The 20,685-nt window shown below is 47.3% G+C and overlaps 1 protein-coding gene across 1 annotated transcript in view; it reads right to left on the bottom strand.

The window, feature by feature from the left end:
• Nucleotides 1–20,685, bottom strand: part of Cracr2a (calcium release activated channel regulator 2A) — a 69,963-nt gene that overhangs the window by 31,612 nt on the left and 17,666 nt on the right. Inside the window, exons 6-8 of the mRNA XM_036182558.1 lie at nt 9,272–9,362; nt 5,795–5,890; nt 3,621–3,808 (exon numbers count right to left, since the gene is read on the bottom strand). Of these exons, the coding sequence (XP_036038451.1) occupies nt 3,621–3,808; nt 5,795–5,890; nt 9,272–9,362 (375 nt within the window). The remainder of the gene's footprint in view (nt 1–3,620; nt 3,809–5,794; nt 5,891–9,271; nt 9,363–20,685) is intronic.

Raw genomic sequence — 20,685 nt, 5'->3', positions numbered from 1 at the left:
TGGAAAGCGCAGCAGAGAAGTTGTCCCCTGCTGAAGGCAGGAACTCACTGCAGAGCCGAGGTCTGTGTTTTCAGTGTTTGACTGAGAAAGCAGTTCATAAGTCTCATGCTATGTGGGTCTTCTCTGCCTCTGTGTATGACACCAGGACACACACACACACACACACACACACACACACACACACACACACACAGCATACTTATGCAAATACATGCTTATCTGTCTGTCAAGTGAACATATATATATGGTGATCAGTATATACATATACACATACATATGGATATATGCAGCTATACAGTTTTTGTGTGTTAGCCAAAGGGCATCACTAAACAGCAGCTTTTAGAGATTTGACTGGCTAACTTTTTGAGTCCTTCTGAGCTAGAGGTCACTTCTCCCTCGGTAACAACAGACTGGGAAGGAGAGGGCCAACTGCCTTTTGTTACAGTCCTTGATGAGAAGTTCGTAGTTTCTCTCAGGGAGTTGCTGTTGGCTTTGTTTTTAGGAAAGAGATGAACTATGGAACATTCTACAAAGTATGTTGTTAAGTAAAAAAAGGCAAAATAAACTCGTATGGCTTGCTGCCAGTTTCTAAAGGAAAGTGTGTGCATGTGTATGTGTGAGTGTGTGTGTGTGTGTGTATGTTTGTATGTGTGTCAGTGTGTGCTTATGTGCATGCATGTATTTATGTGTGTGCATGTGTATACATGTGTGCTTATGATATGTGCATATATATATGCATGTGTATTTTTGTGTATGCATATGTGTGTGCGTGCATACATATGTGTGTGTGTGTATCATTCTTTTGTATCTTGTCTTAAACTATATGTTCAAGATAAAAGTTAATTAAAAATCAGCTCAGAGGTACAGCTTTGGGCTGGCCTTCATTTTTGTGTTATCTCACTGCTTGAGAGGTTTTTTTTTTTTTTTTTTTTTTTTTTTTAATCTCATTCCCAAATCTAGTCTTCCTACCTTCAATGTTTTCAGAGAGTGGGAAAATTAATTTTGTCCATTGGAAATGCTTGCTGATAAACGATGAAGTCTGTTTATTCCCTGTTTCCTCCTTCTCCCTTCCCAGCAGCTCTGAGGCAACACCGTACCACAAGACACCCAGGAACACTGGGAGAAGGAGGTTTGGACCCTGGCCTAATCTTAGCTGGCTGTGTGGCTTCTGAGCCTCTGGTTGTCCTGTGTAAAAAGGAAGGCAGTGAATGGGAGCTCCATGGTGCAGTCGCTGTTGTTGGTCTGAGTCTCCATTCTCCAGAAAATGAGTCAGGGCTCTTGCTCTCTCCCCTGGCTTCTCTGGAGGGGGAGGCTCTCTTGGGTCCATCACATCCATAAGATACTCCAAGCTCCTACACACGAGCTTCCAGATTCTCGCTTCCTCCTCATGCCCTTGCCTCCCTCTTTTCAAAGATCGCATCTCTGGCTTCGTTAATGAAGATCAGACACGTGAAGGCTTCTGACTCTCCGTGCTGAGCTGTAAGTGTTTGTTTCCCTTCACTTTCTTAATGTTTCTGCCTTCAGTGGTTTTGAGAGCTTGGTTGGATCTGAAGTGCTTGAATCCCTAATTCTGTCATAAAGTCAGGTGCCTGTGCCTTGGCACCCTACTCTCAGGAAGAACTGACTCAGCCTGTTTATGACGAAAGGCATGGTCCCCCTGACTCGCATTCCAAAACACCGGCATGGGGGCAGGGCTTTGTTCTAAGTCAGCTTCTTGGGAGTCATTTACTTATCTTACAATTTGAGATACTTTACTAGGGTGATATTCTGAGGCCAAACACATTTTGTCTCTCTCATCCAGACAGTCCATCCCAAATGGCTCTGACTCTGCATGGGAGGAACAGAAGTGTGGGGGCATCTTGGATGTACTCCATGTTCCAGGATCTTGATGGCACTCAGATAAAGTGAGGGCTTTATTCTGAACAGGGGCACTTAGGATGTGCAGAGCCTTTAGTGCTAGTCAGCCTTTCATGCCATGCCCTGAAATCAGACCACTGGTACCCATGGTGTCTTTCAAACACACAATGGACCCTGGCAGAATGGATGTGTTCATGAATGAATTAGTGAAGAGCAAGTGAATGAGATGGCTCCTGGTCCTAGCTGTGAACACTGAAAAGTTTATTATCCTCTGGGGTGTTAAAAGGGTATGTGTAGCATTTAACATCTGGGGCTTCATTTTGCTTGTCCATCAATTAGACTGACAATACACCAGCCACATAAGGACATGGTGTGATCAAATGAGATGAGGTCAAGTTCTTGACCTTGGTGAGACATGTTGAAGGCCCAAGGTACTGAGTATGGGATGATTTGCAGTAACTATTTGTCAGGTGAGGATATCAATGAGTATGTAGATAAATGAATGACCAAATAAATGGTCCCTTTGCCTGGTCTCAGGGTCCTTTGCTCTAAAAAATCTAATGTCCCTGAAGGTGAAGGGCTGCTTCGGCATCATCCCCCCCAGCTGTAGGGGAAGACCCACTGGATTTGTTCTCAGGCATGGCTCTGCCTGTCTAGCTGCCTGAGCACAATGGCTGGACACTAAGCAATGGACGGGAAGCCAAACTTTGAGAGAGGTAGGGTTCCCTCGTGGGCTCAGACACTCTTCTCAGAGAAATAATGCTAGGGAAAAATGGCTAAGGATTGAGACATGATTCCAGAGCCCTGCCACACACCAGTCACGTTATCAGCTGACCCCAGAAGCCTTTCCACTTTGATATACCTGAGGCTCCTGGTCTTTAGCCTTGAATGGGTACCAAGGGCCCTCTGTCTTTCAGCCTTTGCTCAGGCTGCCTCCTTATGTGTGGGTAGAATAGCTGGTCTTTCTATCTGCAGAATATATTTCCCGAGCCCAGGACTGTGATGACTAATCCTGGTTGTCACTTTGACATACCTAGGAGGAGGGGACTTTAGTTGAAGAACTGCTTCTATCTGATTGGCCCATAGGCATGTCTGTGGGCCATTTTCTTGATTACTAATGGATGTATGAGGGTACAACCCACTGCGGGCAGTATCACCCCTAGCAGATGGGCCTGGGCTCTTTAAGAAACATGTTGACCCAGAGCTGGAAAATGAGCCAGGAAGCATCACTCTCCCATGTTTTTGGTTCTGTTCCCACCTCTAGGGTTCCTGCCTTGAGTTCCTGTTTTGGCTTCCCTTGATGACAGACTGTATCCTGTAAGCCAAATAAACCCTTTCTACTCCCAGGCTGGTTTGGGTCAGTGTTTTAGCACAGCAACAGAAAGCAACTAGGTCAAGAGCTATTTCTTGTGAACCTCTGGCCACACCTAGCACAGCACTGCTTTGCTTAGTAGTCCCAGATCCTTAAGGAGGGTTAGGAGTCTCAAGGAGCATCAGGAGAGTGTGTGGGGGGGGCGAGGGGGTCAGGAGTCATGCCTGTCACCTCAGAACTCAAGAGGCTGAGGCAGGAGAATGATAAGGTCAAGGGCAATCTGGGCTCTACAGTGAGACTTTGTTGAAAAGAGAAGGGAGAGAAAGGAATCTTAGAATAAGGATGCTAACTCTCCACCCCACACACCGGGCAGGAAACAGGGTTTGGGGAAGAAAGATCCTGGTCCCCAGCACAGAGCAGGGCAGCCTGCAGTGTCTGGGGCTGAACTCACATCTCCTTCTCCTGCTGCAGCTCACAGGCCTCTCTCTGAAGGCTCTCCAGCTGCTGCTGTGCCTCCTGGAGCTCTTGGGAGGTACGCTCCAACTCTCGGGCCAGCTCCTGGTTAGTGAGCCTCAGCTTAGTGTTCTCAGCCTTGGTTTCATGTTTGTCATTGTGCAGAGCTGTGCACTGGCCTTCCAGCTACAAGGGGACAGAGAGGATGGATGAACAGGGCCAGGGCCATGGCTGGCTCGGCTCCACACTGCCCTCAAGCCCAAGCTAGCACTGCTCTGTTCCATCACTCCCATGTAGAGACTCCGTAGCACATTCATTCTGTCCTTCCAGTCTCCACATGGGACTGCTAGATGGGCCTGGGGTGGCCTAGTTCTACAGGATTGCTAACAATGAAAATTTCACAGGTGACCTGTGTCTTCCTTCCCAAAGGCACCATGGACAGGAGACTTCATCTAAAAACCCCTTTTGTCCTCCAAGCCAATATCTTTGCCTTGGTCCCTATGGGAATAGAGAACATTTCAGTGGCTGTTCATCATAAAGCCACCTTCCCTGTAGTGAACACAGGCAGGAAATTTATCAATTTCCTTTCTCAGCTACAGAAGCCCAGTTCCCACCTCATCTAAGAGACAGCTTTGCCTGAGCCCCACGGACCTTGGAGATTCTGAAGAAAGAATCAAACCAGGTCAAACAGACCCCATGCCTTTTCTTGCATCCCTAAAGCTACTGAAAAAAAAAATGTGCATTTTGATAACTTCAGCTCTCCTTGGCTGGTGAGTAGGCTTTGTGGGGCTTCCAACCCTCTCCAGACTAAGCGGCACACCAAGGCAAATAGATCATAATAAATTTAGTCTCATGAATGTGGCCAGTGAGGGGAGAAGAGCAGCAACAAGGAATGTTGTAATCCTCTCACGAGGCTCCCCGTGTTATCAGGCAAGCGTGCAGTAATTAAATGGAGTGGCAATCATTCATTGGAGAGATGAATTTAATTGCTATGAACTTAATACATAGCAGAGAGGAAGCGAAGGAGGAGTGAGCCAGGGTATGACTGTGGATGGAGAATGGAAAGGAGGCAGGCAGTTCCCAGGGTTTGCAGCCTCTTGCTACAAAGGAGAAAGAGGCTTAGACCTAAAGCTTAACGATCAGTAGGGGGTTCTTCAAGCTTATGTTTGCATGTTGCTAAAAATAGTCTTCTCTGTTCCTAGGAAAGCCATGTGTCAGTCTGTCCAGGGCTGGATTTCTTCCAGGACCAGGCAAACTGAGACTGGAGGCCAGTGCTATCACCCCCAGCTCTCCTCCCACCCCCCCCCCAGCCCCAGTCCCACCCCACACTCCCAATGAGGTAGGTTTTGCTTTCCTGAGGAGGCTGCTGAGCAAGACACTTGGCCTGGCTACCTGGTACTATGAGCCAAGTGTCCTGAGCTCTAGGTACAGCTGCCACCTTGCAGAGCATGCCACACAGTCTGTTTCTCTGCTCAGGCATGGAGAAGGGAGTGACCGGTGTTTGCATCTAGCTGTGTTCCAGAGGAGGTCATGGACCCTGTCCAGGCATGTGGGCAATTCTTTGAAGAGCCTTTTCCAGCTGGGGTTATCCACAGCTATGCCAAAGAGGACAGCTATGTCTGCACTTCCCCTTAAGTATCAGTGTCTCACAAGTGTCTCTGCACTCCCTAGGGTCCCTCCTTTCTTCTGCAGGATGCCTGATCCAACTTTAAGGTTTAGCATCCATAATTACCTTTGGGTATAATTATGTGAAACTGTCCTCAGATCCCTGGGGGTTGGGTGACTCATGGGGACTTTTCTAGGTTAAACACACAATTGTGGCTTTATCTAGAGTCATCTGTGACTTGGTTTTAAAATTCAATTTTAAAATGTTTAAAGTAGTTTTAGCATTTTTGAGACAGGGTCTCACTATAAAGGCTGGACTTTGAACTAGTTCCACAAGGCAGTCCTGGAACTCAGAATCCTCCTGCCTCAGTCTACTCAGTGGTGTGATTATATGCATATGTCAATATATCCACCTTGTGGGGACTTCGAATGAATGAAGACCATATGCAGACACACAGGTCTTCTGGGGCAAGTTTAAAATCCACGAGGGAATGGCAGAGGGGGTGGGTCAGAGGCAAAGATGAGTTGGACGAGCTGAGGGACCAAGGAGTCTGCACAGTGACCCACCCTGCTCTGCTTCTGGATGAGACGTTCCAGCTCCTGTTCCTTGGCACTCAGCTTCCTTTCCAGCTCTCGACTGCGGGCTTGGAACCTCTCTGTGTCCTGCCAAGCCAGAAGAGAAGACAATGGGTCCTACACCCAGCACACCTGACTTACAGCCTTGGAAGTTGGCACTAGAACTCCATCAGCTGGGCCAGCTTAATCACTTTTCACTTTGAGGCCCATCCCCTGAAACCCTAGGCTTCAGCGAGCCATTTACCCCACCACTGAAAATCCATGAGACTAAGCTAGTGCTCAGACATACACTAGAAAATGTGGACGTGGCCACACTTCCTGTGACAGTGCCTTACCACACTTTCGCACCCAAACAATGACCTAAGGACAGCCATCGGTGGAGTGGGACAGGGAGAGGAGGAGCCTGAGACTGACTCATTGATCTACTTCCCATCTATACATAACTAAGATGGCCTCCAACTTGGAGACTCTAGTTCACACTGTCACTGGTCACTGTGGACATTGTCACTGGTCCCTTAAACCACACTAGCTCTGGGCACAGTGCATTACTCCTGCCTCCTTGGAGGATCCAAGTGCTCACTACTCATCCACAATGATTCAAGGTTCCTGGGCCATATTCTTCATGGTGTCTCTGTCCTGCCCTTGACATCCTCTTCCCCCCACACCCTAGAGTGGGCTTCTTCACACAGAGCTACTAAGTTCTGAAGGTACAGATGTGATGTCTGGCTGTAGTGTCACAGATAGTGTGGGGTTTCAGAGGCAGACCATTCCTGGAAAAGCCAGGTCGGATGGAAGGCTTTGAGGATTTGAATCAGGAAACTTGGGTTGAGACCCTGCACTGTTCATCTTACTGGCTTCATTGCTCTGGGTTTTAACAGAGTGAAAGCCAACAGCCCTTTACTTCCTGGACCACCCCATCTGCGGCAAGGTAGGGACAAGCTATTGAATAAACTAAAAAAGAAAAGAAAAGAAAAGAAAAAAACCACATCAGGAGCTACTGAAGGCCCCAGGATAGGCTATGGCAGAGATGCCTTCAAGAGGGGCCAGCTATGATGTGCGACATTGGATGACTATGGGGGTCCTGGCTACCACATATGGCAGAAAACAGTTGTTCCCAGCTCACAAGCCTTTGGCAACCTTTGTTCAAAGGCTCATGCTTCTTCTGGTGATACTGCTAGCTCCTCTGCTCATGTCCAAGCAGATCAATGAGCAGAGGAGATACTAGATGGAATACCTGCGCCCACTCTCATCTGAACCACGTGTGACAGCCTGCATGGAATCCACTCAGTCTCTGCCCTCACCTTTGTTTGAAGAAAATCAGCTGTAAAGGACCAACTTAGTTCACTCAATCACTTTTCACAGAGCAAGAACCTCATGAAATACACTAGAACAGCAAACGGTTTCTGAATCCCATGCTGATGCACCCATTCCCACAGGGCCCATGGATTACGCTATTGACCCCATGGGACATCATTGAGGGGTATCTCCCAGTCTGGAGTTGGAGGATGCAAGAGTGGGTTATTTTTCTCATGGTCAAATGTACTGATATGGGTAGGACCAGCATCCAAACTCTGGTCAGAGGCTCTGGCCTTTTATATGATGTCACAGACAGCAGCATCCTTCTTTTAACTCCAGGCCCAGTGAAGGTCTGTGTCTAAAGGCTTGATGGCACTGCCAAAGCCATCCTTGGCATTTCCACATTCATAGCCAATGCTCAAGTGCAAGCACTAAGCTCTCTGGACAAAAGGAGAGGCTGGAAGGGGACATAGCACCAAAGCCAGATCATCTGAAATGATGCTAACTTGTCCTTAATTTCTTTCCTGCAACCTCTGCTCACTCCCAGCCGCCCCCGCCCCCCACGCCTGAGCCCACCCTTTGTTGCTGGAAGCATTACCTTAGCTACAGCCATGTAGAGGGGCAGAGGGGACAAAATGTCCTCAGAACATGTCTCCCTGTGCAGTCTGTCACAGGGATGGAGGGGGTGGCTTTCCTACTGCGGAGGTGGGGGGACTACTGTTGTGGGAAGCTATTTTAGGTCTGCTGATGGATGTGTGTGAACTCTGTTTGCCTCGTATGCATCCAATTTCCCTGAACACTGGAACAGTCAGAAGGGTTCAAAGCACCGAAGGACAATAGGGGTGGTCTGGAAATACTGGCAAGCCTTCATGGGCTCTGGCCAGATATTTCTGGAAGGCATTCTGATTTCCCTGCAGTGTGAATGGCATCTGTGATTATAAGTGGAGCAATGGTGTGGATAATCCAAAGCAGCGGAAAATTGAAATCTGGATCAAATGAAGAGCCTGAGACAATAGCCTGGGCTTAGTGCTGAGAGGCAGCGGAGGCTGCCGGCCAAGATTAGCAGCCCTTTGCTGAGAACTCACAGAGTAAGGGAGACAGTCACAGGAGGCAAGACAGAGTTCCCTGCAGTTTTTTGTTTTTGGTTTTCAAATAGGACGCACCAAAACAGATCTTGCTTACCTTGGGCTTGGTAGAGAAGAGGGTCCTCACCTCCAAATATACCAGCAAGGGCTAGAAAGATCTAGTAACAGGGGTGCACTAGTAATGGGGTGCACCAGGAATGGGGTGCACCAGAACAGAGGTATGCTAGGAACGGGTGCACATGGAACGGGGTGCAAGCTTCACATTTTCTCTCCCAGTGCTGAGGAAGGTGGTCTTGTTTTTTTTTTTTTTTTTGGTGATTGTATTTTCTAGTTGTCTAAGAAGAAAGGGTGGACAGCCTGGTCTCTAACGACTGTCTCCCTTGGGGCTGCTGCTCAGGGAATAAAATGAGCTGGTATGTTTTGATGGTCTGCTATATAGGTACAGGGCTCAACTGAGTGACACCCAATGTCCAGGTTGCCTTAGCTGCAAAAGTATGCTCTGTAATCCATCCATCACAGGTCCCTCCCTTCCTTCCTTCCTTCCTTCCTTCCTTCCTTCCTTCCTCCCTCCCTCCCTCCCTCCCTTCCTCCTCTTTTCCTATTTCCTTCTTGCTCTCCCTTTCTCCTTCTCTCCTATCCACACACAAACAATCCATCCCTTTATCTTTCTCCATCCATTCATCCATTCATCCACCCACCCTCCCATCCCTTCTCATTCCTAGCTCCCTCCCTCCTTTTCTCTCTTCTTTTCAGTCAGTTCATCCACCCCCATCTCCATGCATTCCTTTGCTCACTCACACACTGGTTGAGCAAATACCTATGGGGGCATCTCCTACAGTCCCAGGCATGCTCTAGAAGCTGAGGCTGGATTAGTAAGCAAATGAACTTACACATTAGTAGGAGGAAACAGACAATGGAAAATAAAAACAAATAGGTACACTATATATTCTGCTTGAAGGTGATAAACGGCTTGGACATTAATGCAGAAGAAGGAGGAGCATGCTAGGATATTAATGGGGAAAGGCGTTCAGAGTCCACAGGCCAAGTAGCCATGCCCCAGTGCCAGGACTAGGAGTTCAACACTCACTTTTAGGAGGAACTGCTCCCTTTCACTTTTGATCTGCTGTTCCATCTCCTCATAGAGATGCTGGATTTCTTCATCATAAGCCGCAATTTTCCTAGAAATGGCAAAAGAAGAAAACTGACAGGGTCCTCCCCAAGATCCACTTATCACACAGCCATAGTTCCTGGAGATGAATGTCTGGGGCTGTGGATGGCTGAGGGACTGTCTGCATCAGGACAGCCCAGGCTTCAGGATCAGTTTTTCAGGGCTGACTAACCAGACAAGGCTGCAGCTCACAGAGGCCAGCCACTAAAAGGCAGCATGGGTCCTCCCATCTTCCAACCACTGCAGGACCACCCATGCGCCCCCCAGTGAAGCTGCCCCAGCTCTCTTCCTGGACTCTGCTTCACTCCAGCACTGAACCCTGGCCTCCTGCACTCTCCATCCCTACTCCCTCTGATGCCTCTGTAGGCTGACGGTCTGAAATCACACCCTGTAGGGATTCCTTGCTGCTCAGTGTCTTGGTGTATCCCATTTCCTGTTTGAATTCATTCTCTGCTTCTCTACATCAACCCTGACTCTGTACCAACAGAGGACCCTTGTGCAAGTGTGAGCTCAAGTCCATGCCATTCACAAAGATTTCATGATGACAATGGCCTGATGCAAAGGACAGGGCCTCGTGTCATCCCAGGCTCAGGGCCACAGCTGCACAGTAGGAGACAGGTGGCTCTGGTTAATGGCCAGTGATGTCACTGAGTTGACCTATTCCTGTTCTGTGTCTCAGCATCCTCTCCCCACTTCAAGACCTCACAGGACATTAACTGAGAAGTGTGATAAACACATGCCACTGTACCTCGCTTTTTTTTTATGTGAATTCTGAGGATGGAACTAAGGTCCTGGTGTTTTCAAGGCAAGAACTTCACCAACAGAGCTACCCTCCAGCCTATGGTAACCACATTTTCATAACTTCTCTCTCCGTCCGTCCGTCTGTCCGTCCGTGTCTCTCTCTCTCTCTCTCTCTCTCTCTCTCTCTCTCTCTCTCTCTCTCTCTCTCTCCCCACTTCCCATACTTTCCCCACCTTATAGAAAGAACTCCAGTTTGGTGTTGTGGCTGTCAAGAACCATTTTGAATGTATAATGCGCGCGCGCGCACACACACACACACACACACACACACACACACACACACACACACCCCACTTGCCACTCGAAGCTCCAAGATGGCAAGCCCACTCTGATCTTCATGAGTGGGTACATTATTGATGGAGGAAACAGCCCTCATTGTCAGCTCTAAGAAGTTACTGAGGGGACAACTGAACAAAATTTAAAGGATGGGAATATAACTATTGCCCTGACCTCTCCATCACTCTACCCTCACATCCCACATTCACTTGGGATTCTGATCTAGGGCCAGGCTTCCTCTACTGCCCCAGGCTTTGCCATGGCCCAATCACTGCCTTTCCCTCTTCTGGGGAGGGGGGCTTCACCACATGTGCATGTTAAGCAATGAGGATGAGCCATTTTGGCTGGGGTCCTTCCAGCTCTTCAGAAACTACACATTGGACTGAGAGCAAAGAACTGGAACAAGAGCCGTGGTCAGGGTCATCTTCTTGGACTCTGAGTTTCAGTTCACAGCTCTCCCCTGGGAGCCAGAGACATGAAGCAATTGCACAATGCTTTCAGAGCACTTATGGCAGAAGATGCCAGTCCCTCCAGATATCAGTCCAGGGCTGCCTGTGGATCTGCCCAGCATCCTAGCAATGTGAAGTTTCCTCCAGGCAGGGTAAGAATCTCTCCTTGGAAATGAAAGATATAAGGGTTGCGGCTTTTTCTCGCAGCTAACCCATCACCACAGAAAGACAATCATGGAGGGAAAGTAAGAAGAAAAGGACCATGCTGTGAAACAGGAACACCTCAAGGTCATGAGTAGACACAGTTCAAAGGAAGCAAGGTGTTTTCTCTTTGGCCCTGAACCATCTTTATGCACTTGAAACAACCCAGACTCTGGATGGCAAACGGCATCAAGACAAACTTCAGGCAGCAAAATGCAACTATATAAATACCAAAGAACCAATAAAGTGGGACGAGAGCAACTTAAAAATTGATTTGGCTCTGCTAAAGCAATTCTAATTAGAGTCATTCATATAAGCTGTTTACCATCTATGCCTAATAGCCACGCCGGGCATTAATTTTATGATACCATTAAATGTGTTATATTAATTTTGCTCTAAGTTTTACTTGATTAAACCAATACTCTTGATGTTTTTTCATGCTCACGTGACAATTTGCTTGTAGGGAATTAACTTATTTTATAACCATTCTAAGATAAATGAGAGCAGACGCAGTCTCAGACTAGTACCCAATGCAAAGCCCTCCTTTGCAAAAGCCAGCTCTACTGCAAAGAAGCCCTGGGACCTTAATGGGCACTAGTGATGCTGGACCCGTCTGGACTACTCTGTGGACTTAAGGCTCCTGGGAGATTTCTGCAGAACATACCAAGTCTCAGGCGGTGGGAACACGAAGGTGCTATTTTCAATAAGGTATCACTAACCCTGCTCAAGGGTCAGAGGACCCTTATTCCAGAACAGGCTGGTCCCCTCAGTGAGATGTTGAGCAAGTACTCTGAGGTCCTCCCTTTCAAGTAGCTTCTAGACCAAGGAGAAAGTGAATGCAAAAAGCATCCAGAACCACAATGCCCTAATAAACATACAGAATTATTTATTCTTGTAATTAGGATCAGGAGCCATGGGACAAGAAGAGGAGGAAATTCTTACTTCATGGATGAAAGGGCTGGGTTTGGAAGAGCCCAGAGGCATTGGAGATGAAGAAAAGGCTTAGCGGCTAGGAACTCCCATCAGAAGAGTCTATCAGAGGCTCTGGCTAGGCATAGCTGTGGGAGCCTCGCAGTAGCTGTGAGTGCTGTAGCAGCCAGAGACACCCCCCCCAAAAGATCCCTGTGTGTGGATCAGCAGCCCAGCCAGGCATGCCATATTCTGCAAAGTAAAGAGGTGACCTGTTATGCCTGCTGACTCTGTGTGTCTTTGTTGCTGTGATTTCAAACCCGCTCTTACTGCACAATACACACAAACACAGACTTTGAAGTGTTCTCTGAGAGGATCCCCCCATCTTTCCAACCCTCACTGACTGATGCCTTGTTGGAACGCCTAGGATACCTGTGCCTTCATTTGACCATTTTACAAAGGATTGTAAGTAGTCCTGATCTATGTGGGCTTTGCTGGGGGCTCGGACAGTCTCTGCTAAGTTGTGGATACCCAGACCTTTACATTAGCCATAATACAATAATATATTAACCTCTTGTAATCAGAGGTTAATGTTGAAAACCTATAACAACCCACTTTACATTTGGATATTAAACTCAGATGCTAACAGACCATAGGGAAAGAATACTAGGTTCTAGTGAATTGAAGAATTCCAGGGTTGGGAGCTTTGTCTCATCCAACTCCTTCTTTTTACTGGTGTTAAGATCTTTTCCATGGGATTATAAAGATGACCTAGCAGTTAAGAACACTGCACCAATACCATATGGTTCACAATGGCCTGCAACTCCAGTTCCAGGAGATCCAATTCCCAGCTTCTAGGGCACCTATGTGAATGTGATGTACACGTGTGCACACATACATAAATAAAAATAATAAATCTTTAAAAGATAACCCGTGCTACTATTTACAGCAGTGGGTTAGAACACTTTCTGTGACCGGGGACTGGGCATCTTTATGAGCAGTTATGTCATCTTTGGAATATTCTAAGTCATGGAAATCTGTGTTCCCAAGACCATGCCCTTCTACATAAAAACTCTCCATAAATTTGAGAACAACTTCAAGTTCAAGGGGATGCCTTGGACCAGAACATGCCTTTCTCTTCCTCCCACATTGTTTTACCTAAAAATTCTTTTGTAAGCCTCCCACCCCCAGGCTTCTTTGAAGAAACCAAATGCCCTTATCAGCCACTGGAGCCCCAAACCAAATGCCTAGTGCATGAGTGTGATGTGTGCAGAGTGGAGCAGATTATCGCCTCTCTTGTTTTAGAAGGTGCACATATCTATTCATGCAGCAGAAAATCTATGTTAGCTTTGATTGGCAGCCACGTGACAACTGGTGGATTTTGTCACTTAAAACTTCCAAACTCTCTGTGATGTTTTCCCTGCAAAGACAGGGCTGTTAAATCCTGCCTCTCCTGCCTCAGCCTCTGTGCTCTGGACACAGGAGAATACCCTAAGTATTGTACATCCTGCCTAAGTGTCATTCTGTTAGACGCCACGTTTGTTGGCATTATGTTAATGGATCCCATTTGGCCATCTGGTGTACTCAGTGACCTTCTATGTTTTATTGATATTACACATTTAGCTCCTGCTCAGAATATAAGCTAAACTATCCATGGTACTTGTTTTAATGATTTAGTTTATCTGAGAATTGTTTTAATAACTAAATTTGTTTCTTTGATGATTTCATGTATGTATGTAATGCATTGATTACTTTCACCTCCTCCCCATTAGTTAGCTCCCTCCTACCCCTGTCAAGCTTTTGTGGGCTGTTTATTTACTCATGTGTGTGTGTGTGTGTGTGTGTGTGTGTGTGTGTGTGTGTGTGTGTGAGTGTGTGGTGGCCATGGGGATTGAACCTGGGTTTTTGCACATCCTGCCTAAGTACCCTACTACCAAGCTATACCCTAACCTCAGAAGAATGTTTTTTAAGCTATGCCAACTTTTTATTTCTTGTCTGATGGTGTTATAGTAAAAGAATCTAGAATATATTGGGAAAGTGTTTATGGTTTGGAATCTATTAACCTTTTGTCTGTAGCCAAAAACATTATTAATTTTTTATAACTTCCGTGAGAAGAATACACATTCTCTTTTTAAGGTACATGATTCTGCATTTACTTCTTCAGCTTGCTGCTAGATGGTTTGGGATACTCCCCTCTTTTACTGCTTGCCTTGAACGCACTTTTGCCTGATGAACATGACAAATCTGAGGTGTTTCTCAGCTTTGAAAAGTCTATTTTTTAAATCTAATTTTCTTTGTTTTTTTCCCCTGAAAGTTCCTTTCTGTATACATTACTGCTGTGTTACTTGGTGCATAAAGGTTTATATATTTAGAATTTTGTGGACACGCACACTCACCACACCCTCTCTCTGTGTATTGTTTGTTTATTTGTTTGTTTGTCTTTTTGGAGACAGTGTCTTGCTGTGTAGTCCAGGCTGGCCTCACATTCAGGTATCTTGCTGTGTAGCCCAGGCTGGCCTCACATTCAGGGCTATCCTCCTATTTTAGCCTCCCAAGTGCTGGACCCTCTTCTGGGTGGAATTTTATATTGCTATAAAGGAGACCTTCTCACCTTCCTCTATTTATGCTTCTGAGATAGTAGTAATATGTGGTCATAACTAGCCAACAGCTCTTCTCCTAGCCATTCCAAAGGCACTCCCTGCTCCACTCAATCCCCAGCGATGTCTCGTCCTGTTCTGATATCTGCTGCTAGTCATTTAAGCTACAGGAGGAGGGGGGACAGAGAAGAGGTAGACCGAGAGGACAGGAAAGGGGGGCAGAAATTCTCAGCGAGACAGAGGAAGTAATGTGGTGAGGTAGCCATCCAGAGTCAGCAGCAGCCATGAGCACTAACATGTATCCTCCCTTTTAAAACCCCCTGCAATGCTAGATGGTGCCATGGAAGGCTCCATGATAGCCCAGGTGAGAACCCAGCTGCTGAGACAGCTGTGCTCACATTACAGTTCAATAGATCAACATCCGGGAGGCCTGGTTCTGACATTTAAAAGTTTTGTAGCCTTGGCCAAATCACATCACACCAGTAATCCCCAAGTTTATACATCTGAGAATGGAGTTGTGACAGTTAATGATGTTAATGTTGCGGTTAAAGATTTTGCCTGTGAAAATACCTAGAACAAGAAGCAGACAGAATGCAGTTGATAAATTCTAGTTCAATAAAGTCCCTGGGGCCCCCATTTGAGAAATGCTACTCCACAGACTCTTTAAACATCAACCAGGGGCAAGTAGAAACAGGATGAAGAGGATGTGTGGGAGAGTGGTAAGCCTCCGAGAGGTGGAAAAAAGCTGACGGAGTAAATACTCAGAGTTCACATCACCCCCAACACCACAGCGCCAACTAAGCCTTTCTTAAAGTACTGCCATGGGTAGGAACAACTTAGACTTCAGCTCTGCTCTGCGCTCAGGGACTAGACTCTCAGAACACCAAGTCCAAAGCCACTGGGGTACTGAGAGGATGGACCGGGAAGAAGAGGCCGCGTATCACTAAAGAAATCCCATAGTCTCTTCAGGGGCTCTGACCCAAAGTCACTCTGTGACCTTAGAGTCCCGGCCCGAAGTGGAGGGAGCTGCCTGTTCTGCTGGTGGGGAGGGTGGCAGAGTTTCCTGGCTGAGCCTGGGAAAGATAGACAGCTAGAGGGAGTCGTTGTTACATACTAATGATGCTGCAAGATCAGTGAAGGGTCCGAAAGAATGAGTCTTATGGAAGCCTGGATGGGAATCCCAATTTTAAGTCAGAGGATAACATATCACCTGAGACATCTGACTGTGGCAGGTATTTCCTTCTGTAGGATCACCACTGGCAGTGTGTGTGTGTGTGTGTGTGTGTGTGTGTGTGTGTAAATAAGTGTGCATGTCTATGTGTACCTATGTATATATGTGTTTGTCTGTATCTGTTGGGGGGTATGTGCATGTGTGTTTCTCTGTCTGTGTGTCTGTGTGTATGAGTGTGTATTTATGTGTACAGCTGTGTATATGCATAGCTGTGTGTATGAGTGTATATGTCTATATGTATCTGTGTGCATGTGTGTATGTGTCTGTATGTGTGAGTATGGATATGTGCACGTGTGTTTCTCTGTGTCTGTGTATGTATTTCTGTGTGTATGTGTGTATATTTGTGTGCAGATCTGTGTCTATGTGTGTGATATTAGGCAAATGAGTGCTAAGGACGGGTTATGTGAGAAGGAAGTGAAGAAACCCAGACTTTAGGGTAAGTTCTAGGCTTAGGGTTGATAGGCCTTTCTAGGATCATTTGTAAAAACTCAAAGGTGAGGTGTGGTTAGCAATAACTTATCCTGCCAGCCTCCCATGGGGACTGTGAAACTTAATTAACCTTCACAAAGTGCTTTGCACCTCAAAGATGAAGGTGCTACATGAAAAAAAGCATTAGCACTCAGTACCATGGGGGCTCCTGGTAGCAGCCTGCAGGCCCAGGCTCCCTGCCACAAACACTGCAAAAACAGGTCAAAATACCTACCGTGTTCCTGCTCCCTTTCTCCTTGGCCTTTACTTAAAGGTGTTGGGGATTTTGAAAGGTCCCTGAAGCCATTTAGTCTACCAGTTGAGTTTCTTCTAGGCAAGGGTGTACTAAAACCATCCAAAGACTAAACAACTTCTCCCTTTTCTAAGTGAAAGCATGGCCTTGACCTTGGAGAGAAGGTATAGCTACACTCTGTATTTTGGACACACGGCATCAGGAGCTTGAACTCCAGGCAGTCTCAGAATCAGCTCCTGGCCAAGGATAGCTGTCATCTGACCTCACTTGTCTCTCTGGGAGTGGGCGTGGTTTGAGCTTCTGGTTTGCAGATTGGCAGAGTGGGCAGGAGCTCCTGGAGAGTGTATATGGCCAGCATGGTGGCTCAGCAGGTAAAAACACTTGACTCACAAGCCTGATGACCTGAGTTCAATCCTGTGAACTTACAGTGGAAACAGAAAAGTGGTTCCTGGAAGTTGTCTTCTGATCTACACACACACACACACACACACACACACACACACACACACACACAGTGGCACATCACTGCTTTCTCTAACTAAAAATAAAAATAATTTAAAGTGTTTTTTTAAAGGAGCTCATGTATTTTCAACCCAAACTGTTTTCACTTGTATGTGAAGAAAATGACTCAGAACAGTGGAATGCGCAGGTGATCGGGTGAGCAAGGGTCAGAGCAAAAAGAAGCCAGGCTTTGGCAGGACTGACTCTGGGCTGGGACGAGGGAGGCAGCATGGTCCCCACTGCCCACCACCCTGTGATGCTTCCCGCAAGCGGCCTCGGGTGTGAAACTGACAATGCACCTTTGCAACTCGGACTGTCGGCATTCCCAAATCACCCGGAATCTGGCCCGTGGGGCGTGAAGGAAAGAGTGAGGTGTGGAGACCCACTGTATTGTGGGACGGACACGTGATGGACAGAAGGTGGGAAGACCTTGATGCCCCTCCTCACATACCCCTCAATGCACCACCCAACTCAGGGTGAGGACCTTCAGCTAGAGAACTCCTGAGGGAAAAATAAAAGGAAGCAGGTCCTGCTGCAGCCAGCCTGTGTTTGGACACTCACCACTGCCCCCTACCGTCTTTGCCAGGTAACTGCCATCTCTGAACAGCAAACAAACAAACAAACAAAAACCTGCTTAGGGTTTTTCACTGTCCTTGAGGCTGGTCTCTGTGTATTAGAGTACAGACGAATGGAAGGAAAGTGTAAGAGTATAGAAAGTTCTGCAAAGGGGTAAGATTGACAATGGATTTCAACGTAGATGGCTTCTTACTAACTGATGCCGCTCCCTGTATAAACCACCTCTGCAACATTGCTTCATCCCAACAAGCAAACCACTTTTCATGGGGCAGGTCTGCCAGTTATGGCTGTGGTATGCACAGAGCACAAATGGTCATCACCTTTCAATGCCTCAGATCACATTATGCTCATAAAGCTCCTGCATTTGATTAAGCTGGGCATCACCAAGAATCCCCCACCATAGCCAATGCACATGACCAGACTGGCAGATTAGCAGGGCATCTTAGGTGATAGCTTTTGTGGGCTGGAAATAAAAAGAAACTAGCAGTCTCCAAGGGCCGTGGAACAGCAAAGCTATCTGGAGCTGTGTGAAGTCACGTCAATATATATATATTGACGTCTGTGTATTGTGTGTGTGTGTGCAGGAGGAGAGGGTGGGTTTTGGCTTTTGTGGATGTCTTCTGGAAGAACAAACTGGAGTAACATGTCTCATTGGGTGATCTGCATCCCATCTGTTCCACAGCCACCTGGATACACTGCCACACCCGTTCCAAGGCCATTGCTGAGACCCACAGGTTTAGTCCTCCTGGGGGAAGGGCTTAGGACTCTGTGATTCACTACATGTCCAACACTGCTGATTCCAACACAAGTGAACATTTGAGAGCCACCAACCAAGGCCTTCCAGAAGGCAGTGAGCACCTGTGGCATGCAAGGGCCACCTGCCATGAGCAAAACACATTGTTATTCTATTTAGAGTCAAGGCCAAGGGCATGATGGCTTCCTCCCCTGCTAAAATTTTTCTGCTTCTAGAGCTCCGCACCAGGGAGAATGGTGGTTGGAGGATGAGGGCTGGCAGCTCCAGTGCTGGGGTGCCTGTCCTTCTGTGTAATACAGGCTATCCCTGGCATGGCCCCTGCTTCAAGTTTGAAGAGGACACTCTCAGCTTTAGATGGACAAAGTGAGCCCGGGTAGATGAGGAACTGAGGCCAAGGACAGTGGGCTTAGGGCAGATATGGAGTCCATCAAATAAAAAAACAAGTGTGGTCTTCCATGGACCCAAACTAGGAAGCCAGGGCAGCATTTCAAGGCCCCGCAACTATGTGGACAAGCTGTCCCAGACTGGCAGGTCAGCCTTGCTGGCCTCTGATCTTCAGGAAGCTTTAGGCCCTCCCCTACCAGGCAAAATATGACATAATCTCAGGCTGATTTAAAAAACAACATAGACTTCTTTCCCACAGGCAAGTGAACTAGACCCCCTGAGGAAGGATCCTGGCATCACCACAATTCACAAGATCCATCTGAATCCATGAAGCTCTGCATAGCTTCATTGTCCCATGTCCTTTAGAGACTGCTAGCTTCTTTTTGTTTCCAGAAAAGGGTGAGTACTGAGAATCCTTTCCATGGCCAAGAACTTCCTAATTCTGGCCTCCAGAAATTCTTCCATGCATCTAACAACCTATAGCTCTTGCTATGGCATGGGTATGAAACGTCCCCACAGGTTCGTGGGTTTGAAACCTTGGTCCCTGGCTGGGAGCACTGTAAGTCCTTTGGGAGACGAGGCCTTAGTGGAAATGGAAGGCTAGGAGATGAGCCTTAGGGGTTATAGCCTTACTTGTTTTGGATTCGGCTCTTTCTCTCCCCCAACTCCTTCCCTCCCTCCCCCCATACATGTGATCCCCCCCTGCTGTGTGTGTGTGTGTGTGTGTGCGCACGCGTGCATGCTTTCTGATATACTGAGATGAGAGTAAACCATTACACACTTACTCGCAGCCATCCTCAGCCATTCCTTTCCAATGATCAACTATACATTCCAACCATGAGCCAAAATCAGTCTTTCCTCCCTTACGTCACCAGCTTCTCGCCAGGTAACTAGTTATGCTAGAATGCACAGTTCCCTCAATTTCAGAGGATGGAGGTATCATGTAGGTATCAGCTGAGGCATCATGGTACATCCATATCCTCAGAGAAAAGCAAGGCTCAGAGGGAGCAGTTCTTACTGAACACTGGCCAGAGGCCATGGGCTCTAGCCCAGGCTCTTGCATTTCACCCAGCCTCATGGGGGCTGATGTTACTTCCCAATGGACATGCAAATACAGTAGGAGATCGATGCTTCCAGACACATCTCCTCCTATTTCGATCATATCCATGGCAACAATGGTAGGCAGGCCCTGGTTCTTTCTGACAACACCCTGGCACACTCTGGGGTTGGTTTCTGATGTCAATGCTTTCCTGAGCATCCCTTCTTCCAGGGGCATCCTCTCCCTCCCATAACCTGGGAATGGATGGGAGGTGGAATGGACACTTTCCATTCACTGCAGCAAAGCTGCAACCCAGGGTTTCCAGTCCAGCCTGCGGAGCTGAGAACAGGGAACAGAGTTGAGAACACAGAATGGAACTAAGAACAGGGAACGTGTGCCTCAGCTAACCAGAGGGAGATCAGACTGCCCCAGGAGTCAGCCCCATTTTCTCTGGGCTCCACAGGAGGAAGAAGCAAGCTGTGAAGCCTGCAAAGAAAAGAAACAGAAATGGTCTACACCTGCAGCCATACTGCCCCAAGCTCCAGTGGGGGTTTCCTGCTGGGCAGATTTTTTTCAAGTCTGCCTAGTCAGTGACCATTCACTCCTCAGGGATGGTGACTAACTCAGAGCCTGGCACAGAGGAAGCACTAATTAAATGCTACCCACTGGTAACACGTGTTGGTCAGTCTGGGACAGGGGTGGGGGATGGGAGGACACAGCAGCCATGACTTGTTTCTGTCACTTCCAGCCTCTGTGACAGGAGATGATTTCAGATGGAATTGAAATGTCACACCTGTCCTGAGCTGGAGTCTGGCAGAGCTGGAAACATATTCTGGCAGCTCAGCAGGTCGCGCGGTTCCCAGGATGCTCTGGTTCCATCCTGCATTCTGAGGC

Source organism: Onychomys torridus, chromosome 3 (genome assembly GCF_903995425.1).
Source record: "Onychomys torridus chromosome 3, mOncTor1.1, whole genome shotgun sequence".
NCBI lineage: Eukaryota > Metazoa > Chordata > Mammalia > Rodentia > Cricetidae > Onychomys > Onychomys torridus.
This window is presented reverse-complemented; position numbering and strand designations above follow the sequence as displayed.